The sequence below is a fragment of the Lutzomyia longipalpis genome, chromosome 4, assembly GCF_024334085.1.
Source record: "Lutzomyia longipalpis isolate SR_M1_2022 chromosome 4, ASM2433408v1".
In the NCBI taxonomy this organism is placed as follows: domain Eukaryota; kingdom Metazoa; phylum Arthropoda; class Insecta; order Diptera; family Psychodidae; genus Lutzomyia; species Lutzomyia longipalpis.
The window spans coordinates 3,138,906-3,161,269 of record NC_074710.1 but is presented as its reverse complement, the minus strand read 5'-3'; the positions used below and the strand labels follow the sequence as shown (position 1 = coordinate 3,161,269).

Sequence of the window (22,364 nt, the reverse complement as noted above, 5' to 3'; positions counted from 1 at the left end):
AAAGTTTATGATTTTTTTTGAATATTATAAAAAGATCACCTAAAGAATTCGAATGATCCATTTTTTTTCTAAAAGGAAATATTTATTCAACTTCAACATAATCTAATTTAATTATTTCTATAATTTTTTTTATTGAATAAGTTGTTGTCGTTCGGATTCTTGAATCCTTCCTTTAAGGAAACCAAGGAAACCAAGTACATAGGAAGAAAAACAAGATGGAAAAGGAGAATAAATCTGAGCTGTGTATGTAGCTCAAAGATCCTTATGCGGTAGATCATTGAGCATCATGCAGCCCACTGTGAGTCTGCCTGAAGCAACAATGTGTCCTCCTAAACGTCGCAAGCTGTTGCGGTATGCCTCCGTGGATAAATTTACCTTCCCGGCCCTGCTGAATGTGACACAAGAGATCTCTGGTCGTGGGGAACATAGCTTTCGGCTGACACATTCAAGCAGTTTTCACTATTCTCGCGCAGTTTTGAGTTGGCTGCTGCCGGAGCAATTTAGTTTGTAGCGTGTTTTTTCCAGCCCAGTCGCGAAACTAAAAGTATGTGTTCTCCCACCCTCACACTACATAATTTCTTAGAGTTAAAATGAAGAAAAGAATTTAAAGTGTTGCCGCTAGTTGTGGAAAAAGGAATTTTAAGTGTTTTGAGAAAGAGGAGGAAAAGTCTGTGGTGGTTGCGGATTTTTTCCTTCTTTTTTTTCTGTTGCCCCGATTAGGGGACATTGAGGAAATGGACGCTCTATGTGGCCCGGAAGGAGGGGGTCTGCGACACCAGACACTCCCCATCCCATTTGGCTTGTAAAGCCTTTCGCCAATATTTGCTTTATATAAATTACGCCGCTAATTTGGGAAGAGAAGATTCTTTCGTGCTTGGCGAGAAGAAATCTCGCTTTCTGGCTCACTTTTCGCCTCTGTGAGCAATTAAAAGTACATTTTTTTCTTAAAAATATTTCTCAATGTTGCTGCAAATAGAGCAAATCTGCGCGAGGGAAGGTGGTGCCGGATATGTGCACATACTACAACATAATTGAGGATGTGGGTGGAAGGAGACCTCCTCCGCGTGTGGGGAGGACGGGACGAGACGTCTGCAGGAAAAAGTTGTGTGCGTGTGAGGGATACGAAAGTAGCTCACAAATCACAAATTTATAAATAAAACGTTTCATAACATAAATCTCGTCGACCTCATGAGAAAATTTGTGCTGAATGTGTGCAAAAAGGCCGCGAAGGCACCAACATACAACATACATATAGGTGGGATTGATGAATTTTTGCATTTGAGAGAGGAAATGACTCCTCCGGAAAAGCAAATTCCACATCAAACCACGGAAGCCACACCTGGAAGATTCACAAAAAATTCAAATGAATTTCTTGAGGGACTCTGTGTCGCCAGGAAGGCAAAAAAATGGGGTTTCCACAGAGGAGTGGTGGAAGAAAATACCCAATGATTTTTTTTTGGGTGGCAGATGAGGCAAAACTATATGGGAATGTTTATTGGAAAAGAGAAGACTTGTCGAGATGCGAGAAAATCCTCATCGCGTAAGAAATTCTTTTTTAGATCACATCGAACGATTAGAATGCTATATTTATCCCCCACGGCACACACGCACGCAGCAAAACACCGTTGGAATGGCACGAGAAACGAGAGAAATCTCCAAGAAGTTTTCTCTCTAAGCGGATCATCTGGAATGTCTTGATCATAAAAGTGGCCAAGGCGCCTGCCACGAATGGGCCTGGACATCTTAAGATGCATGAAAGATTTTTTCCCTTCAATTAAATTAAACAGCAAAAGGATATAACGGTCAAACTGACTCATTTATTCTCAGACTTTGCTGAAAAAATCAAGGATAGTGGAATCCTGAGCATTAAGAAATCACAGGACTGCTGCTGAAAAAATATGCTGTAAATGTGAAGAAAAAAATTTAAATAAAATGATCAACCGTAAGAAGGATTAACAGTGAAGAAAATGAGTGTTACTTTGTGGATATAGTTTGGTGGGAAATAAGGATGAAAAAGGTATTCTCTGTGGTTTAATCGCGAAAGGACTTTCTTAAAGAAAAATGTATTGTAAGACATAAATTTATATTTATTTATTTTTAAAGAAGAAATAGGATAAATTTTGAGAACAAGAATATCCATTTTTTAGGAAAAAAAAAACAGTCTGAAGACGCTACAAAGTTATTTCAAATAACGTGCAGAATAATTTTCTAACAATATATAAGGAATTTAGGAGAAAAAGAAAATTAATTTTAAGTGATAAGTCTTCTTCAATTTTCTAAAAGTCAAGAACATAAAATTATAAAAAAAATGGTTGGCTTAGCCTAAGACATTGGTGAAATTCACTATTCAGACAGACTTAAGTTTTTTAATCACTCTTTAAGTTTTCTTAAAAATGTCTTAGGTTCTAATAAGATTTCATAAATTTTCTTCAGAAATTCAGAAAAAACTGAAGATCTTAGGAGAAAAATTAAAGATTTTAGAGTTTTCTTAAGCAAATCTTGAGATTTCTTCAGTTAAGGTGAATTGGGTTTAATTTTTATATTTCGATGATTTTTTCTAGTCACTTTCGGACATTGAAATTCGTAAAAATCGTCAAGATAAATCATTTTGCTCGATTTATACTTAAGAAATCTTTAGGTTGCCTTTAAAAATCTTAAATTTTTCCAGAGAAATTTTAAGTTTTTTTTTTCACAAAGAATCTTAAGAAAACATAAGTCTTTCTTAAGGAATCTTAAGTCTGTCTGACAACTAAAGTGATTCAATTTTTTTTTTTATCTTTGAAACCCTTTTAAGCCTTTTATGACCATTTAAAAGCTTTATCTGAACGGGAAGCACTAAGGCCCAGGGATAGTTATCCCTTTGCTTTGGAGACAATTTGACGTCTTAAAGCAATTGTTTCAACCAAGAAATAAACGCAAAGGATTAAAATATCAGTTTCTTGTTTTTTCATTCTTCAAAATAATTTTCTAATGTTTTAGACACATCAGAAAATAATTTCTTTTACAAAAAAAATATGATGAGAATTCATAATTTTTTGATTAAAAAAAATAGATTGTTCTCTTTATTATTTTTTTTAATTGTTCGTAATAGTTTTTTTCTTATCACGAAAATAAATGTAATTCTTGAAGTCTCATTAAAAATCCTCATTTACATTCTTTTCTTGCGCTTGTATTGAGATAAATCGAATAATAAGATAAGAATGTAAGAAAAAAATTTAGACAAATTATTCGTTTCTTGCTTATTGAAATGCTGTTTTTTAAATAAATAAAATATCATAATTTTACGTATTTTCTAAACATTTTTTTTTCAAATAAAATTATGAAGAAAATTGCGATAAACCAGCTGGTTAACTTATCGCTACGTAAGATCCCCAAAGAGATGATCATGCTGAATATTTAGCAAATGTATCCTATTTTTAGGTGAATCTGAAAACATTGAAAAGAGATCATAAAAAAATGTACGCGAGAAATGAAGTAAAAATGCCAAGAGAGTCTCCTGTGAGAAAATTCGACAGTGACATGGTTGTTAATTCATCTTATGAGCAAATAGTGAGGAATCTTTTGCAAAACACGCGCGATGACCTCACAAGAGGCTAATTAAGGGATGGTCACGTTATTTTGGAAACTCGGGGACTTTCAAGAGCGATTTTCAAGCCAATTTTTAAACCAAAATTTTGAAATCTGCTTGCACTCTTGTTAAATGGCCAAATACTGATAAGAATTCAGTATTTTTGATTTAGAAAATAAATTTTTGTGCTCAAAAAATTTATTTGAAATTCTCACATTTTGGCCATTTTGTTCCTGTAGAGTTTCCAAAATAACGTGACCATCCCTTAGTTGCTTCTTTTTCGGGGGAGGAAGTGTGTGCAATTATGTGTTGTGCAATGAGACGATGGATGCGCACACTTATACCTATATATTTTACAAGGATGAACTGTGAAGCATCCGGCGTATTTGTGGATGTTACTGCCTACATTTCCGAATTGTTCGCAAAGAGAGAGACGACGAAGCACACCCTTTATGCGAAAGATCTAGTGCACAGATCTAATTTTGGGTTGTGCCCCCTACACTGCTACAAACAGCAGGGAGGATCATAATGTGGCAAACTCTCAGCTTTAGAAAATTGATGATTTAATCTTCAAAAGGATAATATGCAGAGAGGAAGGAATCCCGATGCGAGAAGACCCTAAAAATGGGATAAAACGACATAAAATTCATACTATTTGCCAGGAGTTATGCTTCCAGAGAAGAGGCCATCATCATCACCCACATCGCATTCCCTCCACACCAATTCGAGAGAATATCGAGGGAAATGGCGTTTATTTTATTAAACTAGATGAACTGCACGACCCATGTGTTCACTTCACACACAGAGAATTCATTACACATATTTTTTGGGTCACAGAATTCCCTGCAGATGGAATAATTATGTTTTGAGAGAGAGAGAGAGAGAGAAGGAGAGAATGTTGAGTGCGATGGCTCACAGACTGCCTTCGTACTTTGTAAAAAAAAATTCCCACAATTATGCCACTTAACACTTTTCCTTCAGGGTCCGCCTTATTAGCTCATTCACGGGAAAAAGAAAAATAAAATTATCCATTCCTCACCAAGTTCAATCACATGCCATGAGACATTGACAGTGAATTGCGTGTGATTATGGTCAATAGGGTCGTTTATTTGATGTCAAACAGCAAGAAAAATTGATAAGACATTACAAGGAAATTGTTGTCTAAAAATACAAAGTTATAAGTTTATCTACACCGTGGTATTTTGATCCGATCACTGATATCAATTCAATTTAGGGCTAAAATGTATGAATTTTCATTTTTTGGTCTTCAGTAAAAATTCTTCAAGGAAAATTATGTAAAAGTTTATAAAGAAATTTATTTATTTTGAGGTTCTTATAGTGCAACAAATCATAAAAAAAATATTTCTGTGGTTTTACAAAGTTCAAGAATATGCAGAAAAATTATTTTCTATTTTACACTTCTTTCAGCTAAAAAGGAACCTCATGAAAGAATTCTCTTCAATATTTTATTGGATTTATTAAAATCTTTTAATTACAGAATTTTTGAATTGGTCAAATATTTTTTGGTACGTAAGCTTAATAATTTTTTACAAATTAAAAGAAATCGTAATCTTGAAACTTATTGGCACAAGAACCTTAATTAAAAACAAAACATCTATTAAAAATAGTTAAATAAAAGATATTTCAAAATTAAAAAGAAAATCAGTAAAATTAGCCACAACAAATTGAACGTTTTTTGAATCCTTTTTAAGATTAAAAATACTCTCTAAATATGTAGGGGAACGTGGTCCAATTCGGACGTCTTAGGGCGTTTTTCACTCAGCTATTACTTAAAACTGATAAAACTTTAAATGTAGAAAGTTATGGGAGTTAAAAGAGCATTAAATAGGCTTTAAAATGGTACCAAATTTAAGGATATTGCCTTTTATTTTATACCATTTTTTCTCATTCTGCGCAGATCTTTGGAGGTCGGAATTGGGCTACGTTCCCCTACTATTAAAAATAGTTTTTCTTCTATCTTGTTTGTTTTACAATCTTCTAATTTTATATTCCATAATCATAAAAATATTTTGTAAGTCATAAATTAGGGCTCAAACAAATGATTTTAATTAGAAAACCTAGAAAACAAATTCGACAAAACCTTATAATCAGAAAACAATACAATAGAGGTTGTTGATCAATTTCCCGCCAAATTCAAATGAGTTTTATTTAAAATAAATTCTTGAGGTCAATCAACTGGCGCCTCGTAGTTCGGATTATTTTGCATTCTGAATGGCACACACTCCATCCAACTTTCTTCTTCATGCATCTAATTCTGTCCCCGCAATAAATTGATCTCCAGCCACAATTGAGATTTTAATTTCGTCGCTAGAACGGAGTTTTTCTTTTATTCATTTAGAAGATTTCTATTCATAAAAATATTTACAGCGTGTGTGGGAGGATTGGTGTGATTTTTTTCCTTGTGCCTATTGATGAGCTCTAAAGAGACCCCCACGAAATTGTGTTAGACTTTCCTCGTGCGGCGACACTCTTGCTTAGGAGGCACGTCTTGATGCCTCTTTGGGTTTGGTTTGATACAAAATTAATTTATTGCATTTTTTTTCTTTTTTTTTCCTCAGCCACTTGAATCGACTTGCAAGGACGTGGGTGAGCCCTGAAGGATGGAGAACGGAGTTTACTACGGGGATGGCAATGCCGATGGGTATATGGAGCAGGAGGAGGAATGGGAGCGTGAGGGACTCCTTGATCCAGCATGGGAAAAACAACAGAAGAAGGTTTGTTGTATATAATATTAGATTTTTTTCATAAATGCTTATTTAATCGCCATCGTGGCACATTGGGCAACATACAAACGATGATTTCTGGGCGCAATATGTGTGCTGTGGTGTGCTAGCAAACAGAGCACTATGATGTTGAGGGTTTAAGGGTTTATTTTTAGCACATATCAGCTGTATATTTTCATCTTTTCACTCTCGCCAACTGCCCACGCAAATTTGTTGCGCGGCTTCTGCAAGGAAACATTGAAAATTCAAAATGATTCTCTCCTAAGAATAAAATCTCTTCAACATTATCGTTTCTTCTACGTGACTAAGCAACAGCATCATCGAGTCGTGACGCTGTATCCGCAAGTTTCTCGATGGGATCAGTAAGATGCTGCGGAATGGGGCAGGGGAAGATGGGCGTGAGGGTGGCGGAGAATCCAAATTGATTTCGCATCCGATCGCGGGAGGATTAACGGAGAAAGAGCTTCCTCCGTGGGTCAGCGAGCGCAAAATTTGAATAGAGAGGGCCCCGCGCGCGAAAAAAAAGCTCACGATCGTACGAAATTGCACAAAGACAGAGGCAAAAGAAAAAGTCTCGGCGCAAAGCAAATTTTCTTTAGCTGTGAGATATTCTCTGTTGAGGATTTTCTCTGTGTTTTCAACACGATGTGGAGCAGGCATCAAGTTTCATGCGTCCAAAAATGGCTCGAAGCGTGTGTGTTGGTAAATACGCGGACGCTCAGCACTTGATTTTTTCAATATTTTATCGAATCTTTTGGGTTCTTTGGCATTTTCTTTTCTCCCTCCACCACGCACACCCGTTAATTTTCCACATGTAAATACCGCTTAAGATCAAGGGAGAGCAAAAAAAGGCGTCAAGACGACACATTTGATGGCAATAAAAAATGTGGATTAGGCGACACTATGCGCGAGTTAAATGAAAATTTCTCTTTCCCAACTAATTTGCCTTCCAAAGTGAATTTATAATAAATTCTATAAATCTATGAATAGAGATGGACGTGGAATGTAAAGTGGGAAGGAAATCCCTGAAAGATGTCTTTTTCCATCGCGTTTCTTCTCTCTGAAAAAGAAAAAGAATGTAGAAGATGTCACGATCATGGTGGAAGCTTACTGTTAGCTGCGGTATCAAAATGTTAAACATGAGAATGCATTAAAAGTTTAAAAAAAAACATTCTAAAGAATATATATCGAAGAAGTTTTATAAAATGGTAGAGTTCGCGAATTAGTCACCTCAAGATGGGGCAAAATGAGACACTTTCAGGGGTAAAGAAAACTACAAGGAAAATAAGCAGTTTATTAGTTAATTGTCTACAAAATTGTTGGCTTAAAGTACTCTCTCAAAAGCTTTGCCAACTCTACTTAAGAAACACCAAAATTTTATATATTTTTCTCTTTCTTACTTAATTAATGATGTGATATAAAATTAACTAATTTAAGTCTCTAAATTAACCCTTTTGCGTCCAAAGGATCATTTGCTGACTCAAATGTGGTGCCAAAACTTTTTATTTTCATATTAAATAAATAGAAGTGGCTTATGGGAATATTTGGGAACTTATTACGTCAAATTTCTAGAATTTTCGCTAAAAAATGTCTTTTCTAGACTATTTTGAAATCAGATTTTATATGCTTTAACGCTCGGAGGATAAGAATTTCTAACCTAAATCTTTGACCTTAAAATTCAAAAAGAAAACGATTTTACAGAATTCATTTGCCTTTGAAGTAGTAAATAAAAGTTCCCTAGATGTAAAATTTATCTAGGTAAATTGAATAGATTTTATTCTGTAAAAGTTCAAAAAGGTCGAATGGCAGCAATTACCAATTTTGTCATCTAGTGCTAAAAAACTTTTTGGGCATATCTGGGATGAGGCTTTCTCTGAAAAATCAAGCACAATTTAGAAAATTTCAAGAACTTTGAACTAAGATGTGATGGGTCCTTTAAAAAATTTTAATATTAAATTAATTGATTTTTTATTGCGATTTATAAAAAAATATATTAAGATCATTTAAAAACATGTAAAAGGAAAGATTGCAAAAAAATCTGTGATTCTTCTTTATCGTAAGAATCAGACTTATATCAATCGAAAATTATATTTTTCTATTTAATGTTTGTTTTATTTAAAAATAATATTCGGCAAAATTTTATTAAAATATTTAAATATTTGTCATTTAACTATTGTTTTTAAATACATAAATTATATAAAATTTTCCTAATTAAATTATTAATTAAATTATTCGTTAAAATATGAAAATGTTATAATCTTAGGTACTCGTAGCTGATGCAATTAAGTTTTTTGGTTCCAATTGGCACAACGACGTCTTTTGCACACCCCGACGTTTGCTTACTCATCCTCAATGTATGGCTCATACCAAATTGTTGTTCTAATTTTGCCAAAAATCTCGCAATAATTTTTATTTTATATCCGAAAAAATGTGCCTTAAAAATATAAATTTGTCTCTTTAGGCGCGGTGTTGGGGCTAATAAAATTGAGTATTTAACGAAGTATTTGGGCAAAAAAAAGAGCGATGCACAATATTTGTTCTCCCTGACATAGTGCTAACGATGAGAGCGAAAAAAAAGAGGCAATGTTTACAGTTTTTGACGATGAGTGAGGAATTGTTGGAAAATGTGTCATAAATTTATTTTCTCCAACAAAACACTACACACAAAAAAAAGGTTCCTTCGCGAAGGTGAAAAACACGTATAAATAGCCGCCAACAGGGGAAAGCAAAAAAAGCGCACACCATCTTGTGCGACAATTTCATGGTCCTCCACAACTATATGGGGAACTATGAGGTGCATAGTCGTGCAAAAAAATCATAACTTTGTGCAGAAACTAGGTGGAGAGAGAGAGACTTGTTGCCAAAAAGAGAATGCCATTCGCGAGAAAGCATTGCAAATTTAATAAATTGAACTTCTTTTTGCACCGCGCACCACATTCTCTATTTCATTTTTCAAGTTCATTCACATCGAGGTGGTTGGTGTGCTCGATGAGCTCAAAAATAGAAGAGATTTATAAATGAAATATAAATTCTTTTCGCGGGTAGAAAATTCTTTTGCATCGCTGCGACAATTCCCATCGAGAGAATTCTTTTTTTTTTTCGTATAGCGCAAAATTTAACGAAAATTCATAAATTTTGGGGAGAAAAATATTGTTGCGTTGAAAGGAAAATGAGTGACACAAAAGGTCAGAAAACTCACAAAGTGACCTCCCTATCGTGGCATGGGTAGAAAAGATTCTTTTGCTCTTCTGTGAAAAATCATGAGATGACCAAGAATGTCAACATTTCTCTTCGCTTGGGTATATATATAATTCGCATCGTCTCAACCTCCAATCTCCATGAGCAAATATTATCATATCTAGCTCTCACTCAACTAAAGCCACACTAAAGCCATGAGATGACATTAAAACTGTAAATTTTCATCTTTGGAAACTTTGTGCACGTGCCACCGCGAGAATATTCACAGCTCTTGTGTGTCCTTAAGATAAAGAATAGAGCCAATATGTATTGAAGGATGTGGAAAGATTTTTTTTTCAATTGTTTAAATTGAAGAGGAAATCAAGAATGAAGATTTGAAGAAAAATCATTTTCACAACGAAAGAAGTTTATTCATTTTCATGCTTTCATGACGTTATTCAAAGACATACAGCACAGAAGAAAAATCTTGTCGAAGGTTGAAAAAAACAATAGATTTTCCGCAAGGATCAGTTGACAGATTTCTAAGAGAGATCTTGTGTGAAATACAATCGAAAATACAGTAGGGAGTCGCAGTATTACGTGCTTCATTTTACATTTTAAGGTATCACCTTTCAAAGCAAATATTTTCTTGAATTTTTCAAAAATTTTCTGTTAAAAATATTATTCTTCTATTAAAATTTTAACAATAGTAAGATTATTAATATTCAGTTAAAAATATTTGAATGTTGTAGATTGAAAGCCAAAAAAAAAATTCCCTAAAATTTCCCCAAAATTTGTGAATCAATCTCAATAACAGAAATGTAAAAAAGCCTTGACTAGATTTATATAAAATCACTAGAATTTTTTCAATATTAATTTTTTTTTAATATTTCAAAGTGTTAAAAAAATAGAAAATTATATAAATAAATTGTTCATAATGTAATTGCAGGCCTGAGCAAGGAGAAATAAAGCTCCGAAACGTCGCAGAAGTAATAAAAGAGTATTTTTTAAAGGTCAGATCCCGCGTTTGACTCCCACAAAAATATTTGAAATATTTCGGTAGATAGAAGTTTCACAAACTAATGCTTCGTGCTGATGAAAAAGGGCGAAAGTCCCAGCCCGTGTTTTAGTTATTTTATTAACTTACAGAAGGAAGAAATTCCTTTTCAAGAATCTTTAAAGGCCCCTCTCTGGAGGATTTCTGAGAAAGCAAATTCTTACTTCTTCTTATTTTCTTTTTAAATAACGTCAATATAACGTTCTAAAAACATCTACATACTGTCAAAATCTGACATCAATTTTAATGGCGTAAAAAATAAAAGATTTTCAACAGAATCGGCCCTAATATTATGAGTTTCTAAAACGAATAAATTCCTTTCTGTTATGATAAAAAAATTATCTAAAAATGTTTCTTTTGTATTAATTTTAGCTGTGTTTCTTTCAGACACAGCTTTTGTGTACCGAGCAAAATCGAAAGTCGTCAGATCGGGCTCAAACTTGGTATGAGCACGAATTAGGGTCCCCACATTCCAAAAAACGTATGCGCCAAAAATTTTTTTTTCCGGCCGGCCGTCCGGCCGTCCGGCCGTCCGTAGTATAACGCTAAATTGCGAGAGAACGGTGATAGATAGAGACTTGCGGTAAACGGCAAAGTTTAAATATCGACTGGAAGACATCTGATTATGAGGTCAAATCCACCCCCCCACCCCTCCGTCCGCCATTTTGAATAACCTCAAAATTTTGTTTTCGCTATATCTCAGCCGCTATTATAGCTAAAAATCTGAAATTTTTATATGGTGTAGGGGCCATCAAGACCTTTCCAACGATACCTCATTTTTGAAAATCGGTCAAGCCGTTTAGTCAATATGGCCGCCACAATTTTTCATCGAAAATCGACCATAACTCGAAAACGGCTTGACCGATTTTGATCAACCCGGGCTCAAATGAAAGCTCTCAACAAACCCTACAACTCTCTAGAACATACGAAGTTTCAAAAGTGACCACTAGGGGGCCAAAAATCGAAAACAAAATTTTCGATGAGTTTTCGATGAATATCTCGAAAACGCCATTATCGATTTGCTTCATTTTTTGATATGTTATAGCTGACCATATTATCTAGCTCCATGCCAAAAATGAAAAAAATCTATGTCTCCGTTCTCGAGATATAGCCTTCCAAAGTTGGCATGTCATATCTCGGGTTCTACAAGTCCGATTTTGATCAACTCAAGTGCAAATGAAAGGTTTCGTGAAGCCCTACAAATGTCTAGAACATTGCAAGTTCGAGAAATGACCGCGAGAGGCGCTAAAGTCAAAATCAATATTTTCGAAAATTTCGAACTCGAATTTTTCGAAAATGCCATTATCGATTTACTTCATATTTTAATATGTTATAGTTGAGGTTAAGACCTTTCCAACGATAGCTCAAACTCGAAAATCTATGGAGCCGTTCCCGAGATATGGCGTTTCAAAGATTTCTTAGGGTATGACTTTTTAACTTTTCCCGACTTTGCGCGTATTTAAATTAATTTGCGTTCTAGTTTGCTCTCACAAAATTGGTACACTGAAAGAAACACAGCTCCCGTAAGCTTGGTCAGCTTACCCGTACATTTCTTTCTTTTATCAATGATTTAATAGGTTATTTGGAGTATTACTAAATGTCCATATCTCCCTTGATATGTCTCTAGTTAAGTTCCTTGCTCTACTTTGATAAAATTGATTTAAAGCAAATATATTGGATTTATTCATGCTTTTGCGTTTAAATACCATCTATGTGGTCGATAAAATGTTTCACCCCATCTATCGATTTTGCCGCTAAAAATCTCCTTATCTTAAGTACATGCAGCGAGTGATAAGCCGAGGAATTTTATTGTGTTTACAATAAGAGTCGCGTTAATAGGCTTTTTACTGAATTGCAAATAAGACTTTACATTGTTGGGCATCTCTACTTTTTTTTTCTCCACACTAAACGACGTCGAAGGGGAAAAGAGGTGGTCAGTGGTGCAATTTTCACGGTCACATACTGTATAGTTATGAATGAATAATGCGCAAAGAAGAATCGTGTAGAGGTGGAAGAAAAAATTCCAAACAAACACCTGAATGAATTATATTGTTGCATAAAATAAAGAAATGGTTGGTATTTAAAATTGAACAGTTTCTTAACTGTTGATTTTTCTTGTTCCCACCAACCGTGTGCACCAATGATGGAACATTAATGACTAATGCAAGTGCTTTTGCTGTTTCTTCTTCTTTTTTTCCGTCATCTTCGCAATGTATCTTCATCTTGTGGAAATAAGACATTCACGGCCTGGTGCAACAGCCACTTGCGGAAAGCTGGAACTGCCATTGAGAATATTGACAATGACTTCCGCAATGGACTCAAACTCATGCTGCTCCTGGAGGTGATTTCGGGGGAGACACTGCCGAAGCCAGACAGAGGAAAAATGCGCTTCCACAAGGTAAGACCACTATTCATTTGTGTGCGTGTGTGTGTGGATTTTCCCTCCATTATCACTTTTATACTTTTATTGAAAGAATTACTTAATGACGCTAAAATTATCGCGAATGACCTCAGCATTACATTCTACAACATCGTATATTGGTTTCTTTCTATTCAACGACACCTAAACATTTTTCTTTCTCTATTTTTAAACTCAAAAGAAAACTTATGCAAAAAAAATGTAGATCAGAACATTGTAAATTGGAAAGGAGCTGAAAGGCGTCCAACAATTCGAATGAATCAATCATAAATCGACAGAGAATCTTTTTATAGAGAAATGATTCAAGCAACTGATTCATTTTAATAGTGATGGGGAAAAGCGAAATGCATGTCCGGCTTTCTTCATTAAAAACCCGTCAAATGGATTTCCCCAAAAAATACTTTTCAACTCTTAATTTTCTTACGGAATTCTTGTGCATTGCAACTGTCTCTCATTATTTTATTATGCAAATTTAAGCGGATTTCTCTCATAGTTGAATGATTTTCATTTTAATACTCCAACTTTATAGGGTTCATTTTATAGCGAGAAATTTTTGAATATGGCACAAGGTTAAAAGTATATACAACGGTTTGTTTGAATAAAATTATTTGCGTCTATTAGTTTATTTTTAAATGAAATTTATTTTATTTTTAATGATGCAAAATTTGCTAATAAGAAAATAAATTTATTTTATGCACCCTTAAAAATATTTTGGCTGGAATACGCGATAGTTAATGTCAATTAATCAGTTAATTAGTCAATGAAAATAGTAGTGGAACGAAACAGTCAAAAGAACAGAAGTTGATCATTCAATGGAAGAAAATTCAATAAAAAAACTTTAATTTTTTCAATAAAATGTCTTGATCAAAGTTAAACATTTGTCAGATTAAATGATTATTACTCTGATGTAAACTGAAGACTTTTTTTACGCCTTTAATCACGAATATTTACGCATTTTAATATGCAAGAAATCTTTTAAAATTCTGTCATCATTGAGTGTTTTCTACTTAAGTCTAACTTAAAGATTTTAAGCTATGCATAAGTTCTTAAAATAAAACATTTGTAAGTCTTTTTTTTAAGTTAGGACTAAGTTTTTCAGGCTATGCTCAATTTTTTCACTAAGCTTTTTAGGCTAGCCTTAAGTTTTCTTAAATGAAGCTTTAGTTTTCAAGTTAGGGGCGGAATTCACTACTCAGTCGGACTTAAAATTTTAAGTTGGTTTTGAAGTCGATCTTCAAAGGTTTTAGGTCAGTTTTTTTAAGTCTGACTTTAAATTTTTTAAATAAAATAAAGAAAGAAAAAAAATTAAAAAATTAAATCAAAAAATAAATAAATAAAATTAAAGAATATAGTTCTTTAATTAGAAAATCATAACTCATAAACTATAGACTTTATATTTAAGGTAGGCTTAATTTCTTAATGCTAGGCCTAAGTTCTTGGGCTGGGCCTAAAATTCTTTAAGTTAAGGTGTAAATTCTTCAGTAGGTCAGACTAAATTAGAACTGAATGTATTTTTCTAGATGAATTTTTATTAATTTCGATGCCAGAGACGATTAAAATGTTAATTAATAATAATCGTCCAAAAAAGCCTTCAGACTCGATTCAGCAAAACCTAGCTTTGAAACCTTATAGTCAGGTCAGGTAAAAATCATTATTAATCTTTTTTTTACATAAAATTACGGATAGATTGCGAATGTGAACAAGGCGTTGGACTTTATTGCGTCGAAGGGTGTAAAGTTGGTGTCAATTGGCGCTGAGGAGATTGTCGATGGGAATCTCAAGATGACTCTCGGTATGATTTGGACCATCATTCTCCGCTTTGCCATCCAGGATATCTCTGTGGAGGAGATGACCGCCAAGGAGGGTCTTCTGCTGTGGTGTCAGCGTAAGACAGCACCATACAAGAATGTCAACGTGCAGAACTTCCATCTCTCCTTCAAGGTTTGAAATTTTTTTTTTTTAACTTGTAAAAAATGAGTTTTGTGAGATGAATTTGCTTCTTTGCAGGATGGTTTAGCTTTCTGTGCTCTCATTCATCGCCATAGACCAGATTTGATTGATTACAGCAAACTCTCGAAAGACAATCCACTGGAGAATCTCAATACGGCCTTCGATGTGGCTGAGAAGTATCTCGATATCCCGAGAATGTTGGATCCAGATGGTGAGTTCTTTTCAATTAAATTAAAAGAAAAAAAGTACAAAATTGTGGTGGAAGTCGTTGAAGTTTCCCAAGTAAAAAAAGCAAAAAAAAAAAGAAAAAAAGCGTTGAAGCTGTGGCGCGAAGAAGCGCTAGGAAGACATTTTAAAGTAGAAAGATGATTAATTGATTGAAATCCATTAGATTTGATCAATACACCGAAACCGGATGAGAGGGCTATTATGACATACGTGTCGTGCTATTACCATGCGTTCCAGGGCGCCCAGCAGGTTGGATTTAATCACTTTCCTCCATACAATTTCATCCAACAACCCAACAGACAAGTGACTAAATATTGTTTTGACTTGACGTCGTTTTTCCCGTGTTGGAGTTTTTCTATTTTTTTTTACCTTCTCTGGTATCTCTCCATAATCCCAATTTCTTACTCAAAATACCGTATATTGAGAGAGATTTTGCTGTTACGTATTTTTTTCTGTATTTATGTTTTCTTAATTCGATCGCTGAAAAATAGATCATGCTGATCATGCTTATGTGGATGAAGCGCGAGAGGTTTTTTTTTGAAATGTTTAAAGTGAACGACAAGCGAATGAACCACATTATTCTGTGGAAAGTAACGCTAATCCGCTCTTCTTTAACAACATGCGAAAGTTACCATTTGACCCTCTTGATTTTAATTACCGCTCAATTGTGTTCTTGAAACCATGTCCAAGATACTTCTTTTTTAATACATAATAATTCAATTAAACATTCCCCTGGCTAATGTAAAAAGTAAAGACTCATTGAGAGTCAATAGGAGGCTTGCTGGAAGATTTTCATGAAGTTTTTGCATAGAATTGAGAGCTTATCAATTTAAAATTCTTCAAAGTGTTGTAACTTTGAAAATTACAAGAACAAGCGTAAACTATTTATTGTCTAATTCTTTGTATTAAATTTCCCGCTAGATGACACTAGTTTGTTCCTGGGAATTTTTTCGCCAGATGGCGCGAGGAATTTTAGACAAAAACTCAACAATTTGCAAACTTCATGGAAATCTTTGCTGTACAAACATTCCAAAGCATAAAATAAAAGAATCGCAGCTAAAAGAGAGATAGAGAGGCAAGAAGAATCTTTTAATAGTTTCATACAGCAAAAAAAAAAGATTAGAGAGGATTTGTGCTACTAAAATATCTTTGAAATTAATCATATTAAATGTAATAAATAAAAAAAACTCGTGAAGAAGAAAATCATGAAGAAGTAAATCATGCTCTGTTCATTTTCAAATCAATCTCTCTGTCTCTCTTTTGCTGCTTTGCCAAGAGTTGTTTTTTGTGTCTTCAAAAATGGCCTATACCCAATTTATTTATATTATCACCCAATTAATTATTAATATAACACCATGAAAGACTAATTTTCTCTCATTCCCTCATGCACGGGGAAATCCAATAATGCAAAAAAAAAATAAAATGTGTTGCTGTGTGTGGCTTCATTGCCGATTTTTGCCGGCACGTAATTGATTAATTGCAGACCTACAGAATACCGCCATGCCAGATGAGAGAGCTGTAATGACTTATGTGTCTTCCTACTACCATTGCTTCAGTGGTGCCCAAAAGGTCTGTTTGTTTTTCTTGTTTGATGTACTTTTTTCTTCTTCCGCTTTTCCTGAATGCCTCCTTCTGCATCCACCCACACCCACCCACTCAAACCACCCACCCGCAAAGAAAAACCTATAAGCTGAATTTCTCTCGACACCCGCTCAAGAACGGCGTGAGAGATTTTCTTGTGAGTGGTTCTTGGTGAAAGATGTGCAAAATGGATGAATTGAAGCACTGTGAGGAGGAAAAGTCATCGCCTGTCTGAAATGTACCTAAAGACGTGGTGGGGATTTGTAGTGTTGATTGCATAAATTGTACCGCATAATTTGTGTGGAGAATTATGCGAAATTATCCAGTTGAGAAGTGAGGAAGAAAGTAAAAAAAAAATTGTACCTAATTTAGCGCATACTGACCATCGAAATTGAAAGTGACTTCATGGAGAGATTTTCTTGTATTTGTTCTGAACTTTCAATTTTTAGGCATTAAAGTTGAATAAAATTTATATAATTTAATCTTTTATTGAGAAATCTCTTTTATATAATTCTTTGCGGTAGTGCGGTGTACATTTGCCATTTTACGCAGTTCAATTTAGACGCTAGATGTCACCACTATTGTTAGAGATAAAATTTAAAATTAGCGTTACTATATGATTCTTTACTATTTTTTATTTAATTTTCAAATTAATTAAGTTTGACAAGAAAATCAGGAATCTGAAAAAAAGTAGTTAGATTATGGTTTAGGAATGAAATGTTGTTGATATCTATGAAAAGATGTCTTCGAAAGAACATTTAAAAATTTAAAGATTTAAATATTGGTTTAGGAGGTTTGGAAATTTAATTAAAAACCTAATAATCTATTCATAGTGGAAGTCTTTGATAAGATAAAGTCCTAGATTTGACTAGAATGTGATTTTTAAAAATAAATTATTTATATAAGGGAGACCGGGGTTAAAAAAGTCACTTAAGGGTTTAGGAAAAGCACAAAATATCATATTTCCCAAATAGATAAAGCGAAATGCAATAGCTCATTTCTATATGAAATTTACTGCTCTGTAACTCTTTCTCAGATCATTTTGTTCTATCTAGCTAGGAAATATGATATTTTAGGCTTTTTCCAAACACTTAAGTGACTTTATTAGCCCCGGTCTCCCCTAATCATCTTGTGTCTTTAGATTCATTAAAATTAAAAAACATCTAACTCGCAAAATCTGTATCATCCAGAAAAAAAATCAAAGATTCAAACCCGCAGTAGCGACATCTTTTATCAATTTAAAATTCATTGAACTGACAAAGAACTCGCCTATTAGCTTATATTTAATTTTTTTTGTAAATTAAGCGATGAAAGAACTTCTAAGGAAATAGATTTTAATATAAACTTCCTACTCAGCATAGGATGATGACTTTATCCTTCTTATTCTGCTGCATTCTTTTTTTCTAACAAAACTGAAACACTCTTCCTTCACTTTCCTCCTCCATTCCCCGAGATTTATGAATAAAGACTGAAATATGATTTTTCTTTTATATTTTTCTGAATAATAAAATTCAATAAATCAAGGCTGAAACAGCTGCCAATCGCATCTGCAAGGTCCTCAAAGTCAATCAGGAGAATGAGCGTCTTATGGAGGAGTACGAGAGATTGGCAAGCGATGTAAGATAGATTTAAAGTTTAAAAGTTTAAGAAGAAATGTTAAGGGGAAAATAAATTTTCTTGTAGTTGCTTGAGTGGATTCGTCGTACAATGCCATGGCTGAATTCACGTCAGACGGACAACTCCCTGGCAGGTGTGCAAAAGAAGCTGGAGGAATATCGGACGTACAGGCGCAAGCATAAGCCACCACGTGTGGAGCAGAAGGCAAAACTTGAGACGAACTTCAACACGCTGCAAACCAAGTTGCGCCTCTCCAATCGCCCAGCCTACATGCCGACTGAGGGGAAGACCGTGTCGGACATTGCCAATGCCTGGAAGGGTTTGGAGAAGGCCGAGAAGGCGTTTGAGGAGTGGCTCTTGGCTGAGACAATGCGCCTCGAACGTCTTGAGCATCTGGCACAGAAGTTCAAGCATAAGGCGGACACGCATGAGGATTGGACACGTGGCAAGGAGGAGATGCTGCAGAGTCAGGACTTCCGGCAGTGCCGTCTCAATGAGCTGAAGGCTCTGAAGAAGAAGCACGAGGCATTTGAGTCGGATCTGGCGGCACATCAGGATCGCGTGGAACAAATTGCAGCAATTGCACAGGAACTCAATACGCTGGAGTACCACGACTGCATGTCGGTTAATGCTCGTTGTCAGCGCATTTGCGATCAGTGGGATCGTCTCGGGGCGCTCACGCAGCGTCGTCGTCAGGCGCTCGATGAGGCGGAGAGGATTCTCGAGAAGATTGACATTCTCCACTTGGAGTTTGCCAAGAGGGCGGCCCCATTCAACAATTGGCTCGATGGCACACGCGAGGATCTCGTTGATATGTTCATCGTGCACACCATGGAGGAGATTCAGGGGCTAATTCAGGCGCACGATCAATTCAAGGCAACCCTCGGGGAGGCAGACAAGGAGTACAATCTCATTGTGGGCCTTGTGCGCGAAGTGGAGACAATTGTGAAGCAACACCAGATCCCTGGTGGCCTCGAGAATCCCTACACCACCCTCACGGCACACGATTTAACGCGAAAATGGTCAGATGTGCGCGGTTTGGTGCCACAGCGTGATCAAACGCTGGCCAATGAGTTGCGCAAGCAGCAGAACAATGAGATGCTGCGCAGACAATTTGCCGAGAAGGCTAATGCCGTGGGGCCGTGGATTGAGCGCCAGATGGACGCAGTTACGGCCATCGGGATGGGGCTGCAGGGCTCCCTCGAGGATCAGCTGCATCGCCTGCGTGAATACGAGCAGGCCGTGTATGCGTATAAGCCGCACATTGAGGAACTTGAGAAGATCCATCAAGCCGTCCAGGAGTCCATGATCTTCGAAAATCGCTACACACACTACACAATGGAGACCCTACGCGTGGGCTGGGAGCAACTTCTCACGTCCATTAATCGCAACATAAACGAGGTGGAGAATCAAATTCTCACACGAGACTCAAAGGGTATCACACAGGAGCAACTCAATGAATTCCGCTCCAGTTTCAATCATTTCGACAAGAATCGCTCATGCCGACTGGCTCCGGATGAATTTAAGTCCTGCCTCGTGTCCCTTGGCTACTCAATTGGCAAAGATCGCCAGGGTGAGATGGACTTCCAGCGTATTATGGCCGTGGTGGATCCCAATAGTACTGGCTACGTTCACTTTGATGCCTTCCTGGACTTTATGACGCGCGAATCAACTGATACAGATACAGCTGAGCAAGTGATAGATTCCTTCAGGATCCTTGCTTCTGACAAGGTAAGTTTAAAAGAAATTAATTTTTGTAATTTAATAAAATCTCATTTTCTTCCCGCCTCAGCCGTATATCCTGCCAGATGAGTTGAGACGTGAATTGCCACCAGATCAGGCTGAGTACTGCATTCAGCGCATGCCGCCCTTCAAGGGTCCAGGTGCTGTTCCCGGAGCCCTTGACTACATGTCCTTCAGTACAGCCCTCTATGGCGAGAGCGATTTGTAGGTTTAAGCACAACCAACCACCATATCGACCGGCAGCTCAACGCACAACTCCCACTGATGGAGAGTATCATTTACAGAGAAAAGAAAAAAACAAGAAATATTCTTTTTTTTCCTCTCCGGGGGGAGGGGGGTCAAGCGCGCGGATATATCGAATTTTACTCGCAAGATTAAAAGATTTTTTTTGGAAGAAAAAGGTAAAAAAAAGAGATAAAATGGGGAAATGTAGTTGAAAAGTGGAAATTTTGTGTCATTTTTTTTCTTCTCTTCTTTGTTGTTTCAATAATGAGAAAAAGAGAAAGGGTGTTTTTTTTTAGAATTTCTCAGTGAGATTCACAGGGAAATGTGGGTGAATAAAAATCGCTAGATGGAAAGGAAAGCATGAGAAAGAAAATATTGTAAAAGAATTAAAGGATAAAACCTTTATTGTGAGATTATTGAAGAGTACGTACATATTACAGTGTCTCTATTGAGATTGTCTCCTTATCCACGAATTTCTCTATTTTTTATTTTTTTATTTTCTTTTTTTTTTTGATGATTTTCTTATAGGTATGCCTCCCACCATACTTAGAATATTTCTTTAATTTTCATTTCTTCCTCAATTTTGTGGCGAAAGCTGAGAGAATTTTCTCGGCGCGTGTAAGTTTTTTTTTCTTTCGTGTATAAAGTACCATATATATATTAATATTTTATGCTTCCTGAGAGATGAATTTGTTTTATTCTTCTGTTTCTGCTTCATTTGCAACAACCATAGAATTTAATAAAATTAAGAGGTTCAATATAGTTTTGAGACATCTTTATTACAGTAATGAGGTGAAATAAAATAAACAAGAAAAGAATATAAATAGAGCGGAGAGAAAGAGAGGAAAGAAAAACAGCAGAAGGATACGATAATAATGATTATACACAACTTATACAATATTTAAAATTAGTAAAGAAGAAATTTAATAAAATCTCCGTGATTTTCTTTTATTTTCATTTTCTTTATCTGGTTTTTATGCTCATCGTTAAACCGTTGGCGGTGGCAATTCAAATGTTTCACTATATTGCATACATTAGTGAGAAAAAAGTGTTAAAGTTGGGGAAAATGGGGAATTGGTTAGTTGGAAAGTTCTTGGAAAAACAATATTTTCCTTTTTTTTTCACGTGGAAAGCCAAAAGTTTATTCAAAGTTATTTGTTTAAAAAAAAAGTACATACAGTGCCGAGAAAAAATAATATGTCCAGTGATATTATTTTAAAAGTATGTACCCTTGACTTTAATCGTCAATATCTCAAGCTGTGAGGGACCAATTTTGAAAAGTAGCATGGATTCTAAAAGCTACATTCATCCCCTTTCCAACGGTGGTATATTTCGAAAAAAATAATCCTTTATTTTCATCAAACTTACCATTACTTTTGCTTTTATAACCTACATTTTTGCCAAAAAAAACTAATCATTTTGCTACTGACAAAAAGAGTTAACCAAGAAATCTGAAGAATTTTAAGAATTTGCTTTGAAATTTCAAGGATTTCAAGGACTTTTTGGTCGCAGAATACGTGCCATAATTTTAATTTCTATATAAGGGAGAGCGGGGTTAAAAAAGTCACTTAAGGGTTTAGAAAAAGCTCAAAATATCATATTTCCCAAACAGATAAAGCAAAATGTATAGCTCAATTCTTTAGGATATTTCTTGCCCTACAACTCTTTCTCAGATCATTTTGTTCTATCTAGCTAGGAAATATGATATTTTAAGCTTTTTCCAAACCCTTAAGTGACTTTATTAGCCCCGCCCTCCCCTACCTAGATTCTAATATGAATTACAACATTTGTAAAATAAATTCTTCAGGAGAAGGTAAGTACCTAATCGATAAGATTTTCTTGCATTACTTTCTTCGATTATATAATTAGAATAACCTATTTATGTACCTATATAACATAAAGGATCAACCTTCAAATACTATAAATTTGACAAACAGCGCCCTCATCCTCCTTAATGGCTTATGGTGTTGAATTCCGAAAGCAAAACATTTTATAGCAATTACTCATCATTAATTCTCTTTTTTTGAACACTTGAGAATTTAGAAATTTTTTTAA

At 35.2% G+C, this 22,364-nt stretch overlaps 2 protein-coding genes across 5 annotated transcripts in view; both read left to right on the top strand.

Moving 5' to 3' along the window:
• The window catches only part of LOC129795447 (mediator of RNA polymerase II transcription subunit 1), a 1,235,552-nt gene that overhangs the window by 214,612 nt on the left and 998,576 nt on the right, over positions 1-22,364 (top strand). The window lies entirely within an intron of this gene.
• Positions 392-21,260, top strand: LOC129795480 (alpha-actinin, sarcomeric). Of its 4 annotated transcripts, XM_055836801.1 has the most exons (10): positions 433-544; positions 6,148-6,303; positions 12,783-12,944; positions 14,652-14,906; positions 14,973-15,126; positions 15,307-15,402; positions 16,633-16,712; positions 18,249-18,341; positions 18,408-20,072; positions 20,134-21,260. In XM_055836801.1, the coding sequence occupies exons 2-10, from the start codon at positions 6,190-6,192 to the stop codon at positions 20,290-20,292; spliced, it is 2,778 nt and encodes a 925-aa protein (XP_055692776.1). In that variant the 5' UTR covers positions 433-544; positions 6,148-6,189; the 3' UTR covers positions 20,293-21,260. The 4 variants fall into 4 exon arrangements, with proteins under 4 accessions (XP_055692774.1, XP_055692775.1, XP_055692773.1 ...); XM_055836799.1 differs by lacking the exon at positions 16,633-16,712 and having other exon boundaries at positions 392-544; positions 15,307-15,392; XM_055836800.1 differs by lacking the exon at positions 15,307-15,402 and having other exon boundaries at positions 422-544; positions 16,627-16,712.